General features: G+C 47.6%; 1 protein-coding gene across 22 annotated transcripts in view; it reads right to left on the reverse strand.

Annotated features, from left to right (window-relative positions):
* MYT1L (myelin transcription factor 1 like) overlaps window positions 1-16,570 on the reverse strand; it is a 529,284-nt gene that overhangs the window by 107,675 nt on the left and 405,039 nt on the right. For all 22 annotated transcript variants that reach the window (XM_073022747.1, XM_073022736.1, XM_038006505.2 and 19 more), the window contains 3 exons: window positions 13,388-13,478; window positions 11,436-11,543; window positions 5,233-5,447 (listed from right to left, as the gene is read on the reverse strand). In XM_073022747.1, the coding sequence (XP_072878848.1) occupies window positions 5,233-5,447; window positions 11,436-11,543; window positions 13,388-13,478 (414 nt within the window). The remainder of the gene's footprint in view (window positions 1-5,232; window positions 5,448-11,435; window positions 11,544-13,387; window positions 13,479-16,570) is intronic.

Raw genomic sequence — 16,570 nt, forward strand, 5'->3', positions numbered from 1 at the left:
GGGTTTCACAATGTTAGCTAGGCTGATCTTGAACTCCTGACCTTGTGATCCGCCCGCCTTAGACTCCCAAAGTGCTGGGATTATAGGCATGAGCCACCACTCCTGGCCCAAGGCTATTTTTGATCAAATTGCTTTTCAGTTCATCAGCAGACAAGAATGTGTTAATGTTCTTCCAGGCGCCAAGAACATCACTGTATGTTACGAGCAATGCAGTAGCTTTAACTCTAGATGCCAGAGCTGCCTTGAAACAGGAGCAGCCGCTGGATCTTAAACCATCCTAAAAACACCTCTTCAATATTCCATCTCCTCTACTGCAGGAAAAAAGGTAAAGCACACAGGATTTGTGTGATTAAATATAGCTGTTGACATAATAATAATAATAAGAATAAGAATAATAATAAGAATAATAAACCAAAACAACAAAATATAAAACCTTCCAGGTAGGACCTTTTCATTTGCCTACTCTGCTCGGGAAATTCTTACTAAATGTACATGCCTCATTCTCCTAGGAATGTCTATTGCCTTATGGATTCACCTTTTCTTGCAGAGAATAGATAAACATGTATCCACAGTATGAATTTCCATGAAAACTAGACAAATGCAATCACAAGATGTCCATCATGAAGATGTCTCCACTAGCTGGGACCCAGTAATCTTTAGACCTAACTTGATTCAGGCCCTCATCTGTGGCACTGAGTCTCATAGTCTTTATACACTTCCACCTAGTGTTTCAAGTAAGTTGAAATACGGACATCTAATCTTACATGGGAAAGAACAGAGCTTTCTCGCCTGTGGGATGACATCTCAAAGGCACACGATCTACTTGCTGGAGTTGAGCTGATGTCCAAGGGGCGTCGGGGTCTCGGTGTCAGGCTTTCTTTTCCTCAGTGTCCTTGGCATGGCTACTGCCTGCCTGGCCTGCCCAGGCCCTAGAGGGTGGAGCGAATCTGCAGACCCAGCTGTGGCCCAGCAGGAGCTTGGGGCCCATGGGAAGACAGGCCATCCCGGCAGGCGGTGCCTGAGAGGTGAGACGCAGCCATGCTGCGGGGCAGAGTGTGGCATCGGGATCCATGGACGCAGGCAGATGGAGAGTGGTAGGAAGGGCTGCGCACTGCCCACAGGAGTAGAGAACTTCACCAGGGAGTGGCCTCTGCTCAGGTAGAGAGGCCGTGGGGAAGTCAGCCAGGTGGAAGAAGGGAGCCCTGCAGGTGGGCGTGATGGGACTGCAGACCGAAGGCCAGGGAGGTGCACTCCAGAGGGGTGGTGCAGGAGAGACGAGAGGAGCCTGCAGGTGCCCAGGTAGTCAGGAAAGTCGTCTGTGCAGCCAGGAGGGCAGGGGGCAAACAAGAGGAAGTGCCAAGATGATGGGAAGGTCTGAGTGCTGGCGAATTTGGAAGCTGGGAATAATCAAAAGGAGAACACGGGCAGAGCCCACTCGGGGGCTGGGAGCCTGACAGGACTAGGCCCCCAAGGGTGGGGTGTGTTGCCTGGAGACACAGCAAAGTGGAGACACAGCAAAGTGGAGGCCAGGGGGTGGCAACTTTTTCTGGAGAGGATTTCGTAGCAAATGTTTAGGCTTTGGGAACTAACTCTGCGATCGTTTTTGTGGCCACTTGGCTCTGCCCTGTACTATAGGAGCAACCGCAGCCTGCCCACCAAGCCCTGAGGGCAGCCAGGTGCCAATGACACTCTATCCATGGCATGGCAACGGAATTTCACATAGCTTTTATATATCAGAAAATATTATTTGCCATTTGTGTTTTTCTCCAATTCTTTAAAAATGTCAAAGCCATTCTTAGCTCACCATACAAAACGGGGGGGTGTGGCTGTGGCTCGGAGCTCCTGGGAGAGGGCGGGGCCCAGATGCCCCAGTGGATGTTCCATCCTCCTCCCCGCAGCCCCTCCGTCACCCTGCATGGATTTCTATTTCCTACAGACAACGTGAAGCCCCTTCCTCAGCAGCCCCCGCGGCTTTCCCTGTTCTTCCTTCTCATGGGTCTCCGTCCTGGCCTCCAGACCACTGGCTGTGCTCACCATCCTGTGTGTTTCTCTACCTTTGTATGATTTCTGCTCAAACTCTGTGATCTCATCTAAAGTTTGCCACTTTGGTAAAGCGCATGCTAATCTTGCAGGCAGAGGGACTCCTCACTTCACTGGGCACCAGTGTGTGTTTCACTGTCTTGTGTATCCTGAGGGAAGGAATGATGGACTGACAGATGGGTAGGCAGACACGCGGACACACAGACACACAGACAGACACACAGACACAGATGGTCAGGTGGACAGCAAGCACTTGTGTGCTATGTCTGGAAGGATGCAGCTGGTGAAGTGAAGATTTTGTGAGTGGTCTGATCACAGCTGATATGATTTAAGGGATGATTCTCCCAGGCTGCAGAGAAGGTCCTATGTTCTATTTCATTCTATATCTGCATGGCCCTGACCTTTGGTTGCTAAGAGCTGTACTTTTCTCCCTTACAACAGAACCATTTCTTTGTCTCTTTTTAGAAGCAACAAGTCAATTCTTTGTGCACCTGAAGCAAGTATTGGCAAAGATTCATTGGAGGGTACCTGCAGGCAGCAGTCACTCTGCAGTCAGAATCTGCCACCTGGTGCCCAGGAGTGGGGGCCGGACCCCCTCGGATCACACCCCATCAACAACCCTACCAGCCAGTGTCCTAGTGGGCACTTTCCAGGATGCTTTTAAAATCTGTCAGATGAGTCTAGTGAAATGGAAACAGAGTGTCACTAAAAGCCCAGACTTCACATCCACACGATACATCTGCGTAACACTTGTGCCTCTAAAATCTACACAAATAAGCGGAGGGTCGGCTCATTTTCTCACTACATTGTGGTAAGAGGCTGCATTTCCTCTGCTCTGTTTTCCCGAAGCCCTAACACTGAGCTTTCAGCCTGTCTGCTCAATAGACGCTTGTTTCCAGGCGGTCGGCTGCAAAGCATGGCTCAGCCTTAGTGTCCACAGCAGGGCCTCTGCCGGGCATGTGATGATCAATGCCAGTAACTAACATGTGATGGTGCCACCGAGCGCATCCTCGCACCCGTCCCGTCTCGGCTGATCTTCACTGCAGCCTGGCGAGGTCAGCAGAGGACACTCCTGCTTCCTCTCTGCTCCCGAGGAAACCCATGCCGTGCTGAGCTAATTTGTCCAGTAGCATCCGGCTCCTAAGAATGGCACTGAGAATATGCTCAGTGGATTTGACTTCGGGTCCCCTCAAGGCACCGTGACCCTGAGACTGCTCTGTTGCTCACAACTTCACCCAGAAGCCCCCTTTCCTTCTCAGGCTGGAGTCTAACCTTAACAATGAAGCTCAAGAAAGAAATCAGCCCACACGGAACAAGAACAGCAAAAAAACAGGTGCGTAAAAATGAACCTCTAATGAAAGAATGGATCAAATCCCGGTAAAATGTCAATGAACTGGAAATCATATAAACAGCCTTCAATTATGAGAACTTAATTTCTTTTCATTCTTCACTTGTAGATGAACAAATGAGATGATAAGAAACCTGAAATTATCACAAACCCAACAACAAACCAACAGAACTATTTCTGTTATACCCTACAGTCACTCCTTCTATTCATTCATGTCCGTGTTTCTGACCAATATATGATAGCTCCAAGAAATACTATACTTCATTCATTATACAAATAAATTGTTATTAAGGCAAGAAATACCATAGCTTAGAAAGGTTTGCGGTCATTCCTGTAGAATGATAAAAATGGTTTCTGAACTCCCCAGCATTCAGTTTAAACATTGTGTGTGTGTACTGTGATTTTAACTAAGTATCCTTTTCTTTGTTTTTGATCCAGCGTCTCGCTCTGTCCCCCAGGCTGGAGAGCAGCAGCACATTATCTCAGCTCACTTCAACCTCTGCCTCCCAGGCTGAAGCAATTCTTATGCCTCAACCTACTGAGCAGCTGGGGTTACAGGCATGAGCCACCATGCCTGGCTAATTTTTGTATTTTTAGTAGAAACGAGGTTTTGCCATGTTGGCCAGGCTGGTCTTGAACTCTTGACACCAAGTGATCCACCTGGCTCAGCCTCCCAAAGTGCTGGGATTACAGGTGTGAACCACTGCACCCTGCCCTAAATATCTTTTTCAAAGAAAAGCTTGATGACCTTTTTAAAAAAACTATTTCCTTCCCCTGTGCTAGAGAGTATCATGACAAGATTTCTAAATCATCAGAACATTTACACCCCAAGTCCCAATTGGTAAAACTTGGCAATTACGTCTATACAGCCTAGAATTTAAAGCAGACACACAGTTAGATAAATAAAAAAAATTAAATAAATAGAGTTTTCCCCTCTAATGAAAAACTACTTACCAACTAGCTTTGTAGTGAAATGGTAACTAGTTCACACTCTTGGTAGTGGTTCAAATAAGCATTAGTCAAAATAAACCACCCTTTTCCCGTGAAGCCCGTGGCCCTGCGTTTGCTGGATGAGCTCTATTTTGTTGGTGCCACGGCAGCCACAAGCCAGCAAGGAACAAAGCTCTGGCTCCGCCGGCAGTACCCCAGGCTGGGCCTTGTTTTGCTCCATCGTCCCCAGTTACAGGGGGGACCCAGGTCCTGGTCTTGCTGTGAAGAGGCTGGGTGACAAGGAAGCCACTAGCTCTGGTTGCACAGGAATCACTGGTGAGCTTCTCAAAAATGTCATCGTGTCATGCAGGGAGCCCTCCAGGGATTCTGATTTCATTGGTCATGAGGGCAGGTTGGGCATAAGAATTAAAAAAAAAAAATCTCCCCGGATGGTTCTCATGTGCATGCAAGGCTGAGAACACGAAGGAGATGGGTGCAGAGCTCCTCAAAGCTCCCGGGAGCCGAGGGCTGCCTGCTGGCTCCCCCTGCACTGTCTGTCTCAGGCATTTATTTAAAGGAAGCGTATTAAGATAAGGGTACTGTCTTCCCAGTACTACAAAAGACAACGAGCCAGTCCATCGCTTCTCCCTCTCCACATTCCATGAGCAGCCGAGTGCGCTGTCTCAGAATGATTGCGGGGAAACCATCACCTTCCTTCCCCTGAAGGTTTGCTCTCCTACAGCTGTGCGGACCTGGGGGCTTCCAGCTCCTGGGCTGTGCTACAAATATCCTGTTCTTTTGGTACCCATCGAGTGACCACCACCGCTCAACTAACTTGTAGGACATTGATATACACAACAACAACATCATCAATGGCAACGTGTCTCTCATGTAGAAGAGTGTGCACCTCCTACCATCATCATATCCTTTGGGGGATATATCCCTGGTTTGCACCTTGGGAGCTATGGCTCGCTTGCCATAAGTATGGCTGTCGTAACTGTTGTATTCAAACGAGGTCTTGGAATATTTCTCGAGCTCCTTGGCCAGGTTGGAACGCGGCGTCGTTGTGGGGACATTGTTTCTGTAGCCATACTGAGGAATCTCCAGCTGCTTCACAAAGCACATTGGCCTGGAAGTGAACAAAACAAACAACAGCTTGCTTTCCTGTGGCTTTGCACACGATGAGCTTCACAGTAAAACTAGAATATCCTACTTTTTAAAATGGATTACCTTTCACTAAAACTAAAACTTTTTTATTTTCTGAAGAAAAGACAAAGTGTGTTTTAATTATATAGCACCAGATAAACTGCCTAAAAGTCAACTTTGGCAATAAAAAAGGACAAGAAATAAAATCTTTAAATATGTTCCCTTTTCCTTCTTTCCTGTAAGAGGTCTGGTGGCATGGTGATGACATGAAATATGAGGATGGGGACAATCTCAGTTCTGAATTTTCTTTGCAGTGGTTACAAAGAGTTGCTGAATTACACACAAAGACATTGCCTCAATAAGAAATTCCGCTTAAAAAGTAAGAGGAAGTAAAGAGATACTCTTAGGGACAGACTGAGACAGAATCAGATCAAAGTGTACCTAACTGGACAATGAGGTAGGCTAGGTGGTAATGCACCTTGTCAAGTACTAGCCTATGCATTCAATATTTTTACCTAGTAGTCATTTCTTATTGTCTTTGGAATAAAATGTTTAAAAGGAAGGACAAGCTGGGCGCGGTGGCTCACGCCTGTAATCCCAGCACTTTGGGAGGACGAGGTGCACGGATCATGAGGTCAAGAGATCAAGACCATCCTGGCTAACACAGTGAAACCCCGTCTCTACTAAAACTACAAAAAATTAGCCGGGCGAGGTGGCAGGTGCCTGTAGTCCCAGCTACTGGGGAGGCTGAGGCAGAAGAATGGCAGGAACCCGGGAGGCGGAGCTTGCAGTGAGCCGAGATCGAGTCACTGCACTACAGCCTGGGCGACAGAGCGAGACTCTGTCTCAAAATAAATAAATAAATAAATAAATGAATAAATAAAAAAGGAAGGACACCAGGTCATTGCTCACTCATAGACATTGTGTCGTGTGTGTGTGTGTGTGTGTGTGTGTGTGTAGGTCCACCTCTTTATCTGTCTAGCTCATAAGTGGAGTTTTTAGACTTTATACTTAAAACAATTTTAGACTTGCAGAAAAGTTGTACAGAGGTTTTCTTTATACTCTGCCACCAACTTCCGCCAACGTGACCATCTTCATAACCATAAGACAAGAGCAAAACCAGGCGATTAACATTAGGATGCAGTTCTTTCCTAAACTAGAGGCTGTATTTGGATCTGACCAGTTTTTCCACTAATGTCCTTTTTCTGACACAACCATGCAGGGTCCCACAGTGCATTAAGGGTCCTGCGTTCTGTCCTCCCTACTGACAGCTCCTCAGTCTCACTGGGCTCAAGGCTTCATGGAATGGACACTGAAGAACTGCTCAGATATAGACATGTCTTTTTTTTTTTTATTGAGATAGTCTCGGTCTTGTGGCCTGGGCTGGAATGCAGTGGCGTGATCTCAGCTCACTGCAACCTCCGCCTCCTGGGTTCAAGTGATTCTCCTGCCTCAGCCTCCCGAGTAGCTGGGACTACATGCGTGCACCACCAGGCCCAGCTAATATTTTTGTATTTTCAGTGGAGATGGGGTTTCACCGTGTTGACCAGGCTGGTCTCAAACTCCTGACCTCAAGTTATTCACCCACGTAGACCTCCCAAAGTCCTGGGATTATAGGCATGAACCACTGCGCCCGGCCATAGATGCATTCTTAATCATAACATCCTACAGTCTCATCTGCCATCTTTGTGTTTTTCTCAAGTGATTATCCTGCCTCAGCTTCCCAGGCAGCTGGGATTATATCATGAGCCACGACGTCTGGCTAATTTTTGTATTTTTAGTAGACACAGGGTTTTGCCAAGTCGGTCAGGCTGGTCTTGAACCCTTGGCATCAAGTGATCCATTTTCAAAAAAATAGAGACCTTTTCACATCAGCATCACTTTACACACTATAAAGCTAACAAAACAGTGAATTTTAAAGGCAGAGAGTTTCCTGTTGAATTGTTGGCATTCTAAACTATATAAAATGTATTCCAACTAAAGACCCAACCAAGCAGGAAGAAACAAAAGGTGGTGAATTCATGTATTAGTGTGAGGTTCATAGTCAGCTTAGGAAGGACAGTCATTTTTTTTAGACGTAGTTTCACTCTGTTGCCAGGTTGGAGTGCAATGGCACGGTCTCGGTTCAATGCAACCTCCACCTCCCGGGTTCAAGTGATTCTCCTGCCTCAGACTCCCAAGTAGTTGGGATTACAGGCTCCTGCCACCACGCCTAGCTAATTTTTCTATTTTTAGTGGAGACAGGGTTTCACCATGTTGGCCAGGCTGGTCTCCAATTCCTGACCTCAGGTGATCCACCCGCCTCAGCCTCTTGAAGTGCTGGGATTAGAGGCGTGAGCCACCACGCCTGGAGGAAGACAGTAATGTTTGAGTAAGATCCTATTTCTTGATTACTAGTATCAGTAAGATCTGCAAATATTGCCTGTACCTCTAGCGTGAATGTGAAATTTTAGCAGATGTATGAAAGCATGATATCAGCAGGTACAAATGTGTGCTGTTTAGGAAGGAAACTCTTTGGCAACAGACGTGCAGACAGTATTCTGCTTGTTCTCCCTGGGGACGGAAACCTGAGGGGTTTTGATCTGTTCCTTTCCTAACTCATTTTCCACAAGTATTCTTGTGTGTCTGAATAAATATATTTTCTCTCGAGTCCTCACTCTCTTTCTAAAGGTGACGCACACAGGCACACCAAGATCAGCTATACTTGCCTTACAGGTAACAGGTTTAAAACTATTGTCTTGCTTTTTAATGATTATTTTCATGATTATGTTTTGCTTTTTTATGATTCACTGAAAAAAATATTTAGAAGACACAAAAGCTATTTTTTAAAAAATTGCCTGTAGATCTTCAAGAGACAAAAACTTTTAAAGTTTTCGTGTATTTTTTATGATTGACTTCATGCATTTTATATTTACTTAAATCGTTAGAATCTTACGCTTTTACATATTTTATGTTTCCGTTTTACATGATATTTAATTTTCCCTTTTGTTTCTCAGGCTTTAAAAACAGTTCTTAATAGCAGAGTGATATTGAAATCAATGAATATTGTACTATTTAACTATTTTCCAACTTTTTGATTTTGTTGCTGTTATAAATTCTGACTTAATAGGCATCCATATAGATAATCTCTCTTTACTCATTATTTCATAAATTTATATTGGTTTTGGTGCAGTTACAAAGTTTTGATAACTGGATTTTTTAAGAAAAGAAAGTCAGAATTTAGACTGATAGCCGTATCTATACTTTTATAACAGTACTGGATATATATCCAATTATATATATATATAAAAATTGGATATTGGTTAAATATCCAATTTATTTACCAAATCACCAATACATTTATTGTGATTTCATTAATTCAGCCGATTTACTTCTTGTCAAATCAATAAAATCATGTACTAATTGATTGTCTATTGTTCTTGAGACATTTTCCCAGTTAATATGACGGTGCATAAATGAATAAATCTTTAGGCCTTGCTTTAAAAGATGCTGGGGCAGGCCGGGCATGGTGGCTCATGCCTGTAATCCTAACACTTTGAGAAGCGGAGCCAGGAGGATCACTTAAGCCCAGGGGTTTGAGACTCACCAGAGCAATATAGGGAGACCCTATCTCTCCAAAAAACAAAAAAATAAAAATAAAATTAAAAAAAAATTAGCCAGGCATGGTGGTGTGTGCCTATTATCCCAGCTACTCAGGAGGTTGAATGGGGAGGATCACTTGAGCCCAGGACATCAAGGCTGCAGTGAGCCATAATTGTGCCACTGTATTCCCGCCTGGGCAACAGAGTGAGACCCTGTCTCTAAAATTTTTTTTTTTAATTAAAAAAAAACAAAAGACCATGGGTGATGTGATCATATTTCAAGGGTTCAAATGCTATGAGAATTCCGGAGAAGAGAGAACACTCCAGGCTATGGAATTCAGTTACGTTTGAATGGAGAAAGGGATGTTTGAAGTCAGTTTTACAGAATGGGTTGATTTTTAAGGTTAAGATCCGCGGGGCGGGGGTTGGGGGGTGGTAAGAAAGCATTTCAGGAAAAGAAACTCAGCGTCCAAAGGTGAGGAGGCAAAACAACAGAGTGGAGGCTGTGTTTGGACAAGGTGGTATTCACAATTACATGCATGCCTCGTCGGTCTGCAGCTGCTGTGAGCTTCTCCCTGAAATCCTCACTCCGTGCTGGCCCCCGGGAGCAGAGCAGCTCGTAGGTGGGCAGTGCAGTCACCTGGTGACTCCAAGAACGGCCAGGTACTAGAGTTCTTCCAGATTCTTGGAGGTCTGGCCAAAGTAGGCTGAAGAAAATTATTGAAAGCCCTCAGCAAGAAATGTCTCCCTACCAACTTTCAAATTCTCCTTTGACTAATAATGATCCCTTCTTGGATTACACAGCCCCGTGGGTTGGTCTGTTTTATTGGGTGGGTGGGGGCGGTTTTCATGCTGCCAATGATTAGCTGTGGGCTGGTGGGGAGAGGGAGGGTGGCCTATGGCTTGTTCAGCGTTTGGTCTTGCCATAGGGAAGATGGGTGCATTTCCCTGAAGGGGTGGCTCCCTGAGATGGGTGCTCTGGGGGCACTTCGGGCCGGGACCCCCAAATGCAGAAAACTCTGTGCCACAATTTATTGAGGTGTTATCTCTTGATAGTAGGGTCGTAGATGGTTTTGTTTTCTTATTTTTGCTTGAATATTTATAATTTTCTATAAAGATTTTAACTTTTCTATTTAAGGAGGAAGGGAGTTTAATGACTATGTTAGAAGCTTCTTGGGATGTTATGAAATAATACTCAAGAACAAAAAGGATATTCATATTGTTTGCCCAGTGATTTGTTCCAAGATATGTATCCTAAAGAAATAATTTACTTTTTTTTTTTTTTGAGACAGGGTCTTGCTCTGTCATCTAGGCTAGAGTACAGTGGTGAAATCACAGCTCACTGCAGCCTTGACCTCCTGGGCTCAAAGCAGTCCTCCCACCTCTCAGCCTTCTGAGTAGCCAAAGGAGTAACGGAGGCAAAGTGCTGTATATATGAAAGAAATTTTTATTATTGCCCTCTCTTTAATAGTAAAAGCAGGAAACAGCCTGAATGCCTCAGAGTTAGAACCTAGTTTTGGCACTGGGGGGTACGTCTAAACAGTAGAATATACGTACCTGTGAAGACAATAATTAGGATGATTACATAGAGACAAGGACGCGTGTTTCTGCAGTGATGTTGTGTGAAAAGGCAGGATATGTGGCAATTGTCATAGTTTTCACGTGGATGAGAATGTGAAGCAACACGTAAGAATGAAGGATGCATAGAAGGGCTGTGTGCATGGGGAGCCTGTCCTCCCAAAACTTAAATAAAACAGTGGTTTCAGGCGGACGATCTGTAACACTGTAACACTGATTGACCCACGGTAACATTTGGGTCTTTTAACACCTCTGCACTCTGGGTTTTCTCACTTGCCAAACGGAGGTGACAATACCTACCCCCACCTACATCTCAGGGTGTTGGGCGTAACAGGAGGGAGCTCTGCCGGCTTTGCATGCAAGAGCTTCCACACGCATGTGCGGGGTGCTCATACCCCTAGCACTGTCAGAAACATCAGCACCCGCCTGCAGGTTGGTGCGAGGCCCTCTCCTCCAAATTATGAGAAAATTACCTTGGGCATCTCATTAATTTTCAAAGCTTCCCTTTCATCTAGCACTCAGACTCATGAAATACCAGGTCCAGAAACAAATCAGAAACGATTTCCTCCAACTCTCTCATGTAAGTCGTCACAATGAGTCCACAGACACCAGGGGGAGAATGACACCCTTGCCCTCATACAGCCTGGCCTGGAGTGAGGTGTCCCAGCCCCGGCTTTCAGCACGGCCCCGCCCTCCCGTCCCAGTCCCTGCTGCTGTAAGGACATGCCCTGAGCAGGTGTCCCAAGCGCTCCGAGGTGTGGAGCAGACTGTGGATAGAGCTCACGGACGGACGGCGCACTCCTGCTGGGTACCTGAGCACGCGGTCCGAGGCCTGGCTGGACTTGGACACGTCACAGCTCTGGTGCTTTTCCTGTGCCTTGGCCAGTTTCTCTGCTGCAGCGATCGGGCATCCGGAGAGGCTGCAATCACAGAAAGCGCGTTGAATGGTCCCGCCTCAGACGCCTTCACAGGACACCAATCCTCCCTTAGCACCAGGACCCTGATGCAGGTGGAGCTGTGGGGGAGGGGTGGTTTCCCAAGCCTGGCATGGGCAATCCTGATGGGTGGACTGGGAGAGGGGGAGGCAGTCATGTTTCTAGGTGTATGCTTTCTGCTTGTCTCCAGCAGAGAATGCTGGCGGCAGTGCTGTGTGAGGTGTACTCAGTCCTTCCCAGTGAGAGCGTCCCAGCTCCGTGCATTCGGGAGAACATAGAGGACATAGCTGGTGAAAACGGTGGACAGATTCCGTTCTGGAGAGCTCGCCATTTCTGGAGATGAAGAATTAACAGCTTGGGTAGGAGGAGTTTTTAAGCCCATGAATGGCAATGAACTGACTGTTACCAGAAGATGGAGCTCCAAGCTGATTTCCTAAATGCTACTGACTGTGGCCTCTGGGGGGCCTGTCTGACATTAGCCCTTTGGTGTTCTCCACAAGCAGGGAAATGAAAGTGGAGAGGAAAGCAGAATGATTTCTAGGACTGCAATAAAATGTTCTGTGGAGCCAAATAGCTCGGGCTTCGTCTAGATGGAGGAGACAGCAGCTGGGCTCTTTCGCGTGCAGGCTCACTTTATGTGAGATCACTGCGCCTGCTCTGTGGGTGTCTCCATGCATATCTGCTCATACGCACAGACGCTCCCCCCATATATATGTCACACCCCAAAGACACGCCCGTGCTGAGGTTTGACGGAGGCCCTGACACTGTGGATGCTGCATCAAACAGCACACAGCCCTCACCTCTCCAACCTGTCGGTCATTTCCTGCTTCTGCAGATTGAACACCTGAATGTCTCTGGAGGGCACAGTGGTCATTTGTTTCATTATAAATTTAACACAAAGAACCAGGTTTGCCAGTCAGACAAACAAAAATTAGAGTGAAGCTTATAGTAGTTTCCTTCTTTTAGATATAATTTTATGTGAACTCATAAAACCATAGACTGTCAGACAAACTTCAAAAGAATCACTTTTCGGCCTCTGGAAATAAAAAGTTTTCAGATAAGAACGGAATATTATGGGCAGCTGAGTAGTTCTTATCAAGTCTGAACAGAACAGGAAAAGAGAACTGAAATCTTTCACAAACAAAAGAGTGATTTAGAGTACATTTGTTAGCGGGAGTCCAGAGTCTATTTCTCCAGCACCCCAGCCTCCCACAGACCCCCACCCAGCCTGCTAAACATCTGCAGGTTTTCTGAAGATGTCGGTACTTGTGATCTGGGGTTTCTGCAGAATTCCAAGGGCAGTCAAGCCAAGCTACATGCTGTATAGGCTTGCTGCATTCCAGGCCACGTCCTGTCCAATGAGCACCAGGACAGCCCTGTCTTCACCCTGGAGGACAGCAAAGGCTTGGCCTCCTTCCTTCCAGCCATTGTAAATGGTCATGGTACCACTCCTGATACTATACCCTGCTACCATAAGGTGGGTGGGGCAACTAAAACCATCCAGTTTGCACCACAAGGGCGTGGAGTGCTTGCCACTCCCGCGCGTTATGTGGAGGTGCCTGTACTTGGGGAGCACCATGTGGAGCACAGTCCGCCTCCCCGGGAAGGAGGCGGTGTGGAGGGCAGCCGGTGCTCCCTCCCACTCTAGTGCTGCACGTGGGTGCCTGCACTTGGGGAGCACTATGGGGAGTACCAAGTGGAGCAGGTGCCTGTATGTGGGGAGCACCATGGGGAGCACTGTGGGGAGCACAGTCTGCCTCCCCAGGAAGGAGGAGGCGTGGAGGGCAGCCGACTCTCCCTCCCACACCAGTGCTGCACGCGTGGCTTACCTTCGGTGGGAGTTCCTGTTGCTGTTGACGTGCCCGCGCCCCGTGCAGCCCGGAGTGGGGCACTTGAGGACACTTTCATGCATGGCAAGGACTTGACAGGGAGAGGCAAAGAGAACAGCCAGCGTTAAAACAGAGGCCCAGTCAGGACACATGAAAATGCAGTCATTTAACAAAGGCCAGGTCGCTCATGACAGACAGTCCTACAAACGTTTGTGATGGGCACGGTCAGGAAAACACACGTGGGAGAAAGAAGGTTGACTGGACCCTACAGACCCTACACGAAAGGCCAGAGAAAGGTTGACTGGACCCTACGCTAAGGGCCTCACACGGCAGGGGCGCTGGACCCGGGAGCCTGGGAGTTCAGAGAACACAGAACCGACTCTTTCCTGATGGGTTAGGGGAGCCAGGGCCTTGCAGACGTTACCCATGCATAAGCACAGAGTGTTGATTAGCCACAGAACAACACAGAGGCTGCGGATTTTAAAAACACCCCTGTGCTTTGGAAACACACAGCATTATGAATGTGTGGTGGGTAGATGAATACAGAACCACAAACCTCAATTTTAAATAAAATGAATTAAATAATCACGCTTCCTTTAGGAACCTAGTGCTTTATTATTCTTTAAATAGAATGAGCTAGAATGGTACGCGTTCTGCGTTTTTACGCTGTGAAATTAACAAGCGGGAGAGGCCGCAGGGACTCCTCTTGTGGTGCAAGGGTGCTACTGGCCGGCTGGCTGCGGGGAGCTGCTTGAATTTTCCCAGCAGTGGTGTTAGACCTGACTTATTTGTGTCTTCCTTCTTTTCTGGTCCTTTGTGAACACTTCACTACTCTGGGTTCTGGGGGAAGGTTAGCAGGGATGAAGGGACCCCCACACGGACCCCGTCTGTATGATGCTCTGCTCCTCTGAGCCTGCTGTCTCCAAACTCCAGGGCAATGGGGTGGCGGCTTTCCCTGCCAGCAAGGTTTACCTGAGGCCAGGTGAACATGGAAGGTCTATTCAAAACAGATCTGCCTACCCTAGTTACGTAATTGTATTTTCTACACTTTTCCTCCTTCTCTAGAACAACGTCTCTTTCCCCTGCAGCCTGCTGGGCACTGAATCCCACGTCCACATGGTGTTGCTGTTTTCTGAGTCCACACCCTGTCTTCTTCCTGCCGGGCAGGCCCTTCCAAAGATTCTGCTTTGGTGTTAGCTTTGTCACTCCCACAGTTCCTGGCTGGTCCTGGATGTGGTAGGTGCCCAGTAAGTGCCGTCAGAAAAGTGAATGATCAAAGTGAGTCCACCTTTGGCTCATCTTGTGCCGGGACCTGGCTGGAGGGGGTCCCAGGGGGCTCCTTTCTGAGAGAATCCCAGCACAGTTCCCTGCCCCCTTCCTCGCCTGTCCCAGAGGAAGAAGTGCTGCTCCTCCCTTTCAGGGAGGCCTCTCCAGGAAGCATGTGTGTGGTCCTCCTTCCTGCAGGACATCCATCTACCTACTTCATTCATTCCTTCTTCTTTACCATTTGTCCACCACCATGTGACAACAGCACACAAATGCTTTCCTTCACACAGCTTTCCTCTGACGTGCACCTGCACTTTCCTTTCCTTTTATGGTAAACTTTTCACACACAGTTTTCCCTGGGGATGGCGCACATGGGTCACTCTGACCTGAGGTCATGATGGCAAATGGACCTTACCCTGTCTCCTGCTGTGTGGGGATGCACACTCCCAGCCTCGCCCCTGAATCGTCCTGAGGTGGACTGTGCTTGCCATCCTTGGTCCACACTCTGCTGCTACTTCATCCATCTCAATCACATTTCTCAAACTTCTGCAGCATGTGCAGCTCCTATCCCTCTCTCCTCTTCTCACATCTGTCTCTTGGGGTCAACAAGAGGCTTTTACTCAAGAAACCCTGCTGGGCGCAGTGGCTCATGCCTGTAATCCCAGCACTGAGGGAGGCTGAGGCGGGTGGATCACGAGGTCAGGAGTTCGAGACCAGCCTGACCAATGTGGTGGAACCCCATCTCTACTAAAAATGCAAAAATTAGCCAGCCATGTTGGCATGCACCTGTAATCCCTGCTACTCAGGAGGCTGAGGCAGGAGAATCACTTGAACCCTGGAGGCGGAGGCTGCAATAAGCTGAGATTGCGCCACTGTACTCTAGCGTGGGCGACAGAGTGAGACTCCGTCTAAAACACACACAAAAAAAACAAAAAACAAAAACAAAAACAAAAAAACCCTGTGACCCCCCTAGTTCTTCCTCTTGGACCTCGGTGGCACCCCGGGTGTTGCCTTCCTACACGGGGTTTTATCAGAAACACCCTCCTCTTCTGGTTTTCTGTTTCTGATTTTCCTTCACCTGCCCTGTTTCTGTGCTTCATCTTACCATACATTCATGGCCAAACTTCTCATTTATGGGCCCTCCTTCATTCCCGCCTTATGCCTCCTCCCTAAGCAATTCCCTTCTCAGCTTCCACGAATGCTGCTCCAAGGACAGTATCCAGGTAGCCACCTCTGCACCTGACCCCCCCAGGCCTCCAGAGCCACCTCCCCAAACCCTATGGAATATCATGCAGCTCCTCCGACTCAAGTGGGAAGAATACAAGTCCCAGTTTCTCCACCAAATGTGGCCCTGCTGCTCAGCTCTCTGTACGGATTATCGGCCCTGGCGTCCTTAAGTTCACCAAGGCCACAATCCTTGGCTTCCTCTCGGTCTCCCCTCTTCTCTTAGTCCTCACGTGTGTTGTCCTCCACAGCCTGCCCACCTATCTCCAGATGTTTTGTGAATCTGCCCCAGCATTTTTATTCCTACTACCACTGTCTTTTCCATGCCCTGATCTCTTGTGTGGACTTTTACAACAGCCTTTAGAAAATGCTGTGAGTTCCTCACCTCACACAGGACAGCTGGAGCATCACCTCAGGGCAGCCTTGGGGACTCTGGGAGTGGTTCTCCCTCCTGCCTAGACCATGCTGTGGCGTCCCCACTGTGCAGAGCCCCGGCATCATGCAGAGCCCCAGCCTCGTGCCCATGCCCTTCTCTCAGCCGGGCGGGGAGCTCTCTGCGGGCCAGTACGGTATCTCGGGCAATGGCGTGTCCTCGGTGGTCCTGACACAGTGTGCTGCTGGTTTCTTTATGGAATTTAGTTGGACAGAAATGATGATTAGGGGAAACTAGCCCAGAAAAAAAATAAAATTAAA

Source organism: Chlorocebus sabaeus, chromosome 14 (genome assembly GCF_047675955.1).
Source record: "Chlorocebus sabaeus isolate Y175 chromosome 14, mChlSab1.0.hap1, whole genome shotgun sequence".
NCBI classification, from domain to species: Eukaryota; Metazoa; Chordata; class Mammalia; order Primates; family Cercopithecidae; genus Chlorocebus; species Chlorocebus sabaeus.